Here is a 10,248-nt window from a genome sequence, read left to right on the forward strand (position 1 = left end):
TGAGGGAGGAGCAGGGTGGGCCCAGAGATTAGAAGCCTGCTAAATCAGGGCCTGTTTGCTCCTAATACAAGACACTGTCAACCTTGGGGCTGGAGACTCATCCAAAGCAACACTTCCTTCAGAAGAACCGCCGAGAAGGCCCTTGACCCAGACCTCTGTTTGGGGAGGCAAGAGACCCCGCCAAGGCCTTGGCCAGCTGAGAGTGTTTCCTTGGCTGCTGCGTGGTGGCCCAGGATGGGCTGCTCTTGGTTCTGTGCCATGCACAGCCAGTGGCACTTAGAACCCCCCACGCGTCCGGGCTACACTGCCTGAGAAATTCATCTTCAGTAGTGACGCAAGTTAAAAATGAAACCAAACTGAACATTCACCAGCTCATACGCTGCCCCAACCTCAAACCCAGACGTAGCACTTCTAAATTGCTCCTTTCCCCCTGGTTAGTACCAAAAAATAAAAATAAAAACATGCTGCTTTAATTTTTGAAGTGAAATGGAATCGGTGCGTGGCAAAGGTCTGAGGCAAAGCGAGGAAAATGAGTGTGCATCTCTTTTCCATGTGATCCGTATTTATTAACCCTTTTCCACAAACACCACCTGACCACGGGGCCCAGACCCTGAAGCAAGCAGCTGACCTGTTAGGTAACTTTAAAACTTTAAATAAAAATAGTCAGTTTTCAAACTCCCCAACCACATACGTTTTCATCATTTCTAAAGATGTGGAAATCAAGGGTCTCTACAAATAGTTTCCAAGGTGGGCCGGGCCACGCTGCTTGCCTTTCGGATTAGCCTCCCTTGCCCTGAGACTAGGAAGCAAATCCACATAGATTTAGCTCCAAATATCTTCAGTTTAGTGAAGGCTCAGGGGCCATCTTTCTCCCCCAGTCCCTTGCTCCAGGCCCACCTCCACCTGTCTTCTCTCCAAGCATTGGACAGACTGGATGTGCAGGGACTCTGGCACCCTTCTGCCCCAGCCCTGCTGTTGCCCAGCCATCCTTGCAAGATGTTCTGTTCTCTTCGTTGGAGGAAAGAGATGCGGATTGAAGGATAGGAGCTGGTGAGGTATGTGGCTATACTCAAAGGATTTTTAAAAAGTAAGAGGAAGTTGGGGAGGAGGAAGAGGCGGGAGGATTATTCTAATCCATGGGCATCAATTTCACTAGGTCTTTGAAACCTTCCTCTCCATCATTTCTAAGCATTAAGGCAGAAGCCCAAGTAAAACGGGCTGTTTTAGGGCAGATTAAGGCACTCCAGCTTGCCTGCAGTGTGTTGGGGGCCCATTCCAACTTGTGGTTTCTGTTGTTGTTTTTTCTTGAGCTGGTTTCTCTAAAGAGGTCCACGGTTCTGGAGTGCTAGGAGCTGCACAGCAGCGGCAGGTGTCGCCAATCCAACAATATCACCCGAAGAGGCCCCAGATATTACAGAAAACCTCTCTTCTCCTTCCAGAAGGTCTGCCGGCATCTCCCCAAGGTGCCCCGATTGGCACAGGCACCCGAGAACGCGAGTTCTCCCCTTCTGTCTGGGGTGGCCCCCCCGCCCTTTGAACGGCCAGGGCTGGTTGTCCACACCCAGGGTCCTACTCCTGCTACCCTCCCCCCTTCTTTACCAGTGGTCAAAGCCTCCTGGCAAGGAGGAGCCCCCATCTCTCACCGGGGTTCCTGTGGCCGCAGGGGCGCGACACTGGAGGGCTGCGGCGACGCGCTAAGGCCAGGTGGCAGGCGGCCTTCTCGGGCGGCGGCGGGGACGGCCGGCGGCACAGCACCACCGGGGGGCAGCGGTGGCGGCAGCGCCAGCAGCTCTTCGCCCGAGGTCACTGCGCAGTCTTGCTCGGGTTCCGCATCCGCGCCACCCCCGGCCGCTGTCCCGCAGCTGCGCTTCTTGTCCTCCTCCTTTTTCCATTTCATGCGGCGGTTTTGGAACCAGATCTTGATGTGTCTCTCGGTCAAGTTCAGCATGACGGCCAGCTCCACCCTGCGCGGCCTCGAGATGTATTTGTTGAACAGGAACTCCTTCTCCAGCTCCAGCAGCTGCGCGCGAGTGTAGGCAGTGCGTGTCCGTTTGTTTTCCTCGGGCTCTGCAACATAGGCGCCGCCTGTGGGCGACAGGGCACGTGAGTGTGGTCCCTCGACCCCTGGCCCCACCCACGCAGCCCAACACTGAAGCCCCCATGCTGGGAGTCCTGGTCCTCCCAGCTGTTCCTGCCACCGAGCCTCAACTTCCTGTCCCAGAGCTCAGTCTGGCCTCAAGTGGACTTTCTCCAGTAAAGGTTCCCTTTTCTTGGAGGTCAAAGCTGTGCAGGGCTCTCAGGCTCTCTCGGGAGCGGGCCGTCGCTCTTCGGTGGGTTCACTCGGCCAGCGTTTGGGTTGATGGTGATTAAAATGCCCACAATAGTTATCCAAACGTACTCGATTCTACAAAGGCAATAAAGTGCCTTTAATATAAGACTTAACCCCCCCCCCCCAGCTTTCTGATGGTCACCCACACAGTAAGAATACATGTCAGAGCACTACCCATTTCACACACGGACACAGAACTGACCCCCCAAAAGTTCAGAACATAAAACCAAGCAATCTTTATCACATACGATACACCTAATTTTTCCCATTGTTTACTATTTTTTTTTTAAAGGTCTCAGCTCAGTTAATTGATTTCACGACCAACTTGTAAGTACAACCCTCAGTGTGAAAAAAGCCTTGAGCTAATAAAAACCCTGATCTTATGACATATATTGTTATATCTGACTATTCTCTCTCTAGTAGTAATATTGTTATAATCATTCCCAACTCCAGAGCTGGTAAATTCTTCTACAATTGTTTTAACCTCTGCCCAGGCCCGTGCCTTGGAGAAGGGAAACTATTCTGGGCCCGGAGGAACGTCCCTGTCAGCCCTGGCCTCTGTGTTCTGGGCCCCAAATGCTGGCAAAGGTGAGGGGAGCCTTGGGGTCCCGCTGGGAACGGAGAGCCCCACACCGGACGGGGTTGGAGTCACAGGCTCTATTCCAGCTCCTAGCCCAGGCCCAAGGAAGCAGCAGCTGGCCCACACGCCTGCTGTTCGTCGCTGTGCACCAGGTCCTGAACATTTCCTTTTTCTGCCAGGTACCGACTGCACCCCCAGGCGCAGACTTCGTCGAAGCTAAGTTTCACTAAACACTCTGGGAAGAGGCCTAAATCTGCTTGTTTTAGGGCGGAGTCTAGGATATTTCTCCTGTGACTGTTAGGAAGCCTTAGGGGATTGAAAAAGCTAGTGCGTATGTTTGGAGGGGAGAGGGTTTATTAGATGAGAGAACTAGGCCCGCTCTCCCCCAGGCCAAAAGGAGGCGCCCAGAATCCAAGGCTTGGGCAGAGTCAGCAGACAAGTCCCACTCCCTGGGGAGCATTTCCAGAGTCTTATGCTTCTAAGCTTTCCTTGGCATAGGAGAGAGGAAGAGGGAGCCTTAAAGGAACGTTTGAAAAGGCCCTCTGAGGTTCTTAAATTCCATCCATAATCTCTTGGGACCACCCCAGGAGACCTATGCCCAGGACGGCTTGGCAGGGGATGCAGGCAGGTGGCGTTACTTAAGATGTCAAGAGCCCCCTGGGTCTGCGCCATTCCCTAAGGCTCAGGGGGAGGCAGTTTAGGGGCAAGCCTGCCGGCAAGGCTGCTACAATTCATTTTTTTAGGTCGTTTTCGAACGTTCCTACAGTATTGTTATTAGCATTCATATCTGTGCTGCAAATGAGAACCCTCTAGTCACTTTACCCTTCCCAGGCGTTTGAAACCCCACAGGAGTGGACAGGCGAGTTCACACACGCTTGAAGCTCCGCTCCTTAGAGAGTTTCCCGGGAGGATCTCGAGGTCGCAGGAGCACCCCAAAGGCAGCTTCCAGGCCAGGGGGGTCGGCCCCTTCTCCCTGAGCTGAGCTTGCAGCGGGTCAGAAAGCTCTGGCAAAGGGCTTTCCGGCCGGACTCTCCAACCCCTGGATGTTAGTTAGTTACCCTTTCAGGGTTTCCTTCACCCCAGGGCAAGGCGGCCGATTAACCAATAGCATTTACCGTCTGGCTCCCAGGGTCCGCCCGAGCCCAGGCGCCACCAGAGCAGGGGTCACACCCCGGGGGTGGGGAGGTGACCCCACTTTAGGCCTCGCTCGCCTTTTTCCCCCCCGACGAAGCTGCAAGGACGGCCGGGAACGTGGGAAACGCGCGTCCTTAGGTCCCACCCTGGTCGAAGGACGTGGTCCTCCCGCCTCCCAAGAATCCCGCGTTTCCCAAGACTCCCCGGCCTGCGGCGGCCGCGGCGCTGGGCCGCGTAAGGACGCAGTGGCGCAGGGCAGCGTCTGGCGCCCCCCTCGCCCGGGGCTGCGCGGTAAGTGGGGGAAGACTGCAGCCCAGCTGGGCCCTGTCCTGTCCCCGGACCCGCCCGGTCCTCGCCACTCAGCCTTCACGAAAACGTGAGCTGAGGGAGAGGCGAGCCCCGGGCACCCTGGGCGAGCCCGGGCCCCACAAAGCCCCGCCGGGCCGCGCCGGGGTCTGCGTCAGGCACGGGGAAGGGGGGCAGACGGGGCGCCGAGGACTCTCGAGGGGCGCCCGCCCGAGCCCCTTTCCCCCTACCCCCGACTGCTGGAAGGAAAAGAAAAGTCAACTATGCGCCATGCAGGTGTGACCAGAGGTGGCCGCGGCACGGAAGCGGTAGCAGCGTGTAGCGGCGCCCAGGCCGCGCCGGAACCTGCCGCCAGCTCCTGGCGGGGGAGGGGGCCTGGGGGCCGCTCCGCGTCCTCGCCTCCGGGCTCCGGGGAAGACCTTCTGCGACACGCCGGGCGCCTAGGGCCGCGGGGACACGGGGCTCACGCCTCCCCCGGCACAGCTGTTGCAAGAAGGGCATTCCTTCTTCAGATTCACTTGCTGGGAAGAGGCGCGGGGAGACCCCCTTCGAACGTTTCTGTTTGCTCAGAGGCGCACCAGCATGGAAGACGCCTCTCCCAGCTGCCTGCCTCCAGCCTGAGCGGCCCGGCCTCGGCCTGGCGGTGAGTACCCCCTCCCCGCCCCCTCCCCTCCGCGCCGAACATCTTCGCGGGCTTGATGCAGTCCGTCTTCCCTGCTTTCCGGCATCCACTGAGCGCCCCCGAGACTGCCCGTCTCCTCTAATGACGGCTCCCGGGTGGGCTCAAGGCCACAGGGGCCCAGGACTCCAAAGGCACGCCCCGGCCCGGGTCGGGAGCATCCTAGGGTCCTGCTCGGCTTCCTAGACGCTCGCGCCGTGGAGTCCTGGCCAGGTGGATCCCTCCAGTGGAGGAGGATCCCTCCGGAGGGTCGGAAGCCTGAGCTCAGCCAGGCCTTGGCTGGCTGGGGGAGCGCAGGCTGCTGGAGTTCAGCGTATGGATAGGGAAGGAAGTAGGTTTAAGCGCCCAGGAGGAGAGCTGAGTGGAAAAGACGCTCCAAAGGGGCCCAGAAAGGCGCTTCTGCGCGGGATCGCCTCGTTGGCTCCCTGTGGAGTTTAGTCCGACCCTGGGTTGTCCTTAGGGGCTGGGAACGCGAACCGGTAGAGGGTCTTGGGGAGCCCTTCAGCCGGGACGGGAGCCGGTGAGGGGACTAAGGGGATGAGGGGCCGGACTTACCTGCCCAGTGGCCTTTCCACGCGTGAGCCTTGGTAGACTTCATCCACGGGAAAGGCAGCTGGACGCGGCCGGGCTCCTCCAGGGCGCCTGGCTCGGCTCCATCCGGGAAGGGCCCGGCCGGAGGGTGGGGGAGGGCGAGCTGAGCTGGGAGGTGGTGGTGGTGGACGTGCGCCACCGCGGTGTCGTCGGCGAGGGGGGGCACCTCGTACGGGGAGATGTCCGGGGGGCTGCCCTGCTCCAGCGCGCCCAGGGTCGCCGGGAACGGGGGCGGCGGCGGCGGGGGCTGGCGGCCCATGTACAGACACGCGGGGGGACTGGCGCTGAACTCCGGCGCGGGGCCCCGCTGGTAGGCGCATGGGTCCTTGTAGAGCTGCGTAGCTGCATAGTACTGCTCCTCGCCGTTCATGGCTGCTGCCCGGGCTTGGAAGCCGGAGCCGGGGAGTCGGAGCTGTGTGGCCCTCCCGCTCCCGGCGCCACCCCCGCTAGCTTTGACAGCTCGGCTCCGCTCCGCAAGGGGACCCGCCACCGGCGGGGACAGGCGGGCCGGCCGCAGCGCAATAGGCTCCGCTGTGCCCCACGTGGCTCAGCCTGGGGCCATTATTGGCCTGGCCGACTGCCTTAAGAAGCCAGGCCCAGGTACCCAAGAGCACTGCATTTGTTTCCATTTTCTCTCTCAGCTGAGTTTCCCCGCACACACCTGTAGGCCGAGCTGGCCGTGCGATCTGAAGGGCAGCGTTCATGAAACTCTTCGAGCTTACGTTCAATCATAGAAATGTATATTTTTCATCATACTTTAAGTGGTCGATTTTCCTTGTTTGTTTGATAATATACACAATACACTAATTCATGAATACAACTTATATAGATACATATGCCGAGGTTGTGCATTTAATTTTTTTTAACGTTTATTTATTTTTGAGACAGAGAGACACAGCATGAACAGGGGAGGGGCAGAGAGAGAGGGAGACACAGAATCGGAAGCAGGCTCCAGGCTCTGAACCGTCAGCCCAGAGCCTGACGCGGGGCTCGAACTCACGAACCGCGAGATCGTGACCTGAGCCGAAGTCGGACGCTCAACCGACTGAGCCACCCAGGCGCCCCCGAGGTTGTGCATTTAAACTGTTTTGTAACTGTTAGGGAGTACGGTAAAAAAAAAAAAAAAAAAAAAAAAAAAAAAAAAAAAAAAAAAAGTTTGCAGACCCTAGCTCTATAGGAAGGACTTGGTCTTCTGTCTTATTTATGAAATTTGTACACGATCACAATGATGTCAGTGAACTAACCCATAAAGACCCAGCATTTGTTGTATGTTTTTTTTTTTAATTTTTAATGTTTATTTTTGAGACAGAGAGAGACAGAGCATGAATGGGGGAGGGTCAGAGAGAGAGAGAGGGAGACACAGAATGTGAAGCAGGTTCCAGGCTCCGAGCCATCAGCACAGAACCCGACGTGGGGCTCGAACTCACAAACCGTGAGATCATGACCTGAGCCGAAGTCGGATGCCCAACCGACTGAGCTACCCAAGGCGCCCCTCCTTGTATGTTTTTAAACTGTGGCGTGCTCGGGGGACTTCCGGAGAGTAAACTGTAACTTCAGAATTGATCACAGTGGCATTTAATTTTTTTTTTTTTTTTTGGTAATTGAAGGGCATTATTAATTTTGATTTTGGGAAATTGGGGCTCCTTTGACCAACTCAGTGCAGTTTCCTAATGTGGCAGAGGGGGAAAGATTTAGCGTCCCCTCTTGTGGCTGGGAGGAGGGGACGGCGTTGGCACGGGGTTTCCAGATCCGCGATGGCTTCCCACGGATCCTGAGCCCCAGTCCGAGCCAGCTGAAGAACGTGTGTTCTGCGTCGGATTGAAATAAGGCAGCGCTTCAAGAGAGGAGGGAAGTGTTTAGAAAAGAATTAAAAGCGCTGCATTTTAATGACAGCGTCAGTCTGTGGCCTCCACTGGGTAACTTCTGGGTATCCTGCGGTCCTCACTTAAATAGGGCCGAGTGTTTCCGACCGGATGATGCAGACTATCTCCGGGTCGCGGTGGCGCACAAGCCCCGGCCTGAGCATGAGCCGCGCATCCGACCCATTTGCCCAGGGCGTCCTGGGTGGCCTTGGACGGGTCCTACCGAAAGGACCACAGTCCTCGAACCAACACGGAAGGTTTTAGAAAAACTGGCCACCTTTGCAGAAAAGCCTTGGCAAGAAGGAACGTGAACCACCGGGAACCAGTACGGGAAAAACCACTGCAACCTGACTTTCCTAAACCACAAACGACACCCAGCCCTTCACGAGGTAGATTGTAATGTATTTTCTCCTTGTGGAGATACCTGTGTTTTAAATGCGTACGGACCGAATGCGCTACTCAAACACGCTCATTTTCACCAAAAAGCAAAAGCCAGTTGGGAAGGGGGACTTCCCTGCAGGTTCCTTGCGGCGTGCGATCCTGGTGCGGTCTCAGCATATGCGTTCAGGAGAGAGCTGGGCACCAGGAGGTCCGCCCGTGGGTGGGGACGCGCGCCGCACCCGGCCTCCTTGGTGTCCCAGCTCCCGGGAAGGGCGGACTGGGGGAAGCCGCTGGGGGAGGGCAGGGGGAGTTCCGGCGATTTCTTCAGGGAAAAGGGCCACCTGCGGCCCTAGGGGCCGGGAGGGAAAGGCGGTGGGACCCGCGCGCCTAATCTCTGCGCGTCCGCGTCAATGAGTCCATTGTTCGCCGCGGCCGCGGAGGACCAGACGCTATCACCCGGCCGCGAGTGACCGCATCGATCAGCAGGCAGGGCCCGAGGGGGGTTGCCCGGCCGGGGCGTGTTGACCCTCGGAGATAATCTGCCAAGTCGCCGCGGGTTGACTTGGCGACGCGGTTATGAGCGGGCGGCGAGCTCCGCTTGGGACAAAGATCGGCCGCCTCCCCCCCCCCCCCCTTCCGTCTCCCCCTCCAACACCCCTTTCTCCCCCTCCCCCCTCGGCTACCCCCTTTACCCCGGACTAAGCCCGCAGACCCCGCCTTCTCCTCCTCCCCTGCTCCCCGCCTTGCCTGCCACCCCCGGCCCGGAGAGTGTTTATTTTGCACTTCTCATCTAATTGCACATTTCTGTAAATTGGTCTCCATTTCGATGCTTCATTTGCTCGCATTTGATATTTTTGCTCGGCCCTGCAGAAAGAAAAGAGGCGCTCAGCAGAAAGCAAATCCGTCCGCCGAGCTCCGGGGCCAAAAACCGGCAACCCGGGGCTGAACAAAACCTTGGGGAGAAGGGGGCGGGGGTGCTGGAGGCGGTCGGTGGAGGCGCCTTCTCGCTTTCACAATTCGCATTTTCTGCCGCTCGTGGCCCAGGAAACAAAGGTCCAACAGCCATTTATTACGGTGATGATTATTAGTTGGGACAAAGCTAACAGCGTTTTGGGACTGGCTAATTATGACGTGTGTCTAATTATAACCCATGTAGAAAACGCGCCCCCGCGCAACCCTCGGCCGAGCAAGAGCGTGTGTTGTATTTTCTTCTGTGGATATCGCTCGTGGTATCATAAAAGCACCGGGTCCATTACAGGTGAAATGCGTTTCCGCTCTGAATCCCCGCTGCCCCTCTCGCCTCCCACAGGCCCCGGAGCGATACCGAGCCATTAGGCGAGCGCCTTCCCGAGCCATTTAACAGCAGCTCTTATGGATAAATAAACAAAAAAGGCTGTAAACCAATTATAGTGTGGACAGTGAAAAAGTCGTTTATTAGCAGGACGTCCTGATAGCCCTCGCAGATACTGGAGGTCCTCGCCTGCCCTTTCCCTTCTGGAGATAGTTTGTGCCCTGAAGAACACAGGTTACCCTGCTCTTGGTCAGTAGCTGAATCTTCCAAGCATGCCAAGGGCTGAATTTGACTTGGTGGTAAGGATTTTTCAGCCACTGTATTCTATTACTCAGGGGGAAAAAAAAAATTGACGGACCTCACTTGACTCCAGAGACGTGTCCGTGATGAATTGGTGTGGAATTTACTTTATCGGAGCATAGTTGTTTTTATGATTAACTTGCTGTTGAAAATAAAAATTAAACTATATCCCGAGTGGAAACGCTGAAGCAAACGATGTGGTTGGTGTAGGTAACGAGAGAATACACCTTCCATAATTTACTTGGAAGTTTTGCACATTAGCCTTTACTTCGGTGGGGGCTGATGCTGGTTTTTTATTCCTCCAGGGCAAATCCTTTCCCCCTGCCTCCTTCTACTCGGGGGGGTCTTCCTCAGAGTGTGGTACCTAGGTCTGAGAGGGTCAAGGAAAACTCGTGCAGAAAAAAGAACCTCAGGCTTTGAATCAAAGGCTTCCCATGCGTTCGTGGGGCAAACCAGCACAAGTGTAGAGTCGAAACTATTTCCCAGAAAATTCAGCGCCATTGTGTAAATAAATGCAGCCTAAAAATGTAATTTAATGGGACGATTGTCTTGGCTATCGTTAGTGGGAGAGAGGAGTGGGAGGGGGCAATATGGCAGACTGGATGCACCCCAGGACTGTGGACTGCTCGTCCGTCCCCGCACGCGACTTGGTGCTTTCTCCCAGGAGTGGCCCTGGCAGCCCTTTCCTCGCGTTTCTGTTTAATCCTTCCGAGGCCTGGTTTACTTTGCAGCTGAAAGGAAAAGTGTGAAAGGAAGTTGGGATTCCAAAGCGTCTAAAGCCCCCTGCTTGCTCTC

The 10,248-nt window shown here is 56.5% G+C and overlaps 1 protein-coding gene across 1 annotated transcript; it reads right to left on the reverse strand.

The window, feature by feature from the left end:
• Nucleotides 1–542: 542 nt before the first annotated feature.
• Nucleotides 543–6,120, reverse strand: PDX1 (pancreatic and duodenal homeobox 1). The gene is made up of 2 exons (XM_058689018.1): nucleotides 5,584–6,120; nucleotides 543–2,085 (listed from the first exon to the last, which is right to left on the reverse strand). Exons 1-2 carry the CDS (start codon nucleotides 5,987–5,989, stop codon nucleotides 1,640–1,642), a joined length of 852 nt encoding a protein of 283 aa, XP_058545001.1. The 5' UTR covers nucleotides 5,990–6,120; the 3' UTR covers nucleotides 543–1,639.
• Between the last annotated feature and the right edge of the window lie 4,128 nt (nucleotides 6,121–10,248).

Source organism: Neofelis nebulosa, chromosome 1, assembly GCF_028018385.1.
Source record: "Neofelis nebulosa isolate mNeoNeb1 chromosome 1, mNeoNeb1.pri, whole genome shotgun sequence".
In the NCBI taxonomy this organism is placed as follows: domain Eukaryota; kingdom Metazoa; phylum Chordata; class Mammalia; order Carnivora; family Felidae; genus Neofelis; species Neofelis nebulosa.

Bases quoted from the DNA above. Each gene is read 5' to 3' on its own strand.
- PDX1 (XM_058689018.1), bottom strand. From the start codon at position 5,989: ATGAACGGCGAGGAGCAGTACTATGCAGCTACGCAGCTCTACAAGGAC. The intron at 2,086-5,583 runs GTAAGTCCGGCC...TGTCGCCCACAG, and splicing joins GTGGAAAGGCCACTGGGCAG to GCGGCGCCTATGTTGCAGAG.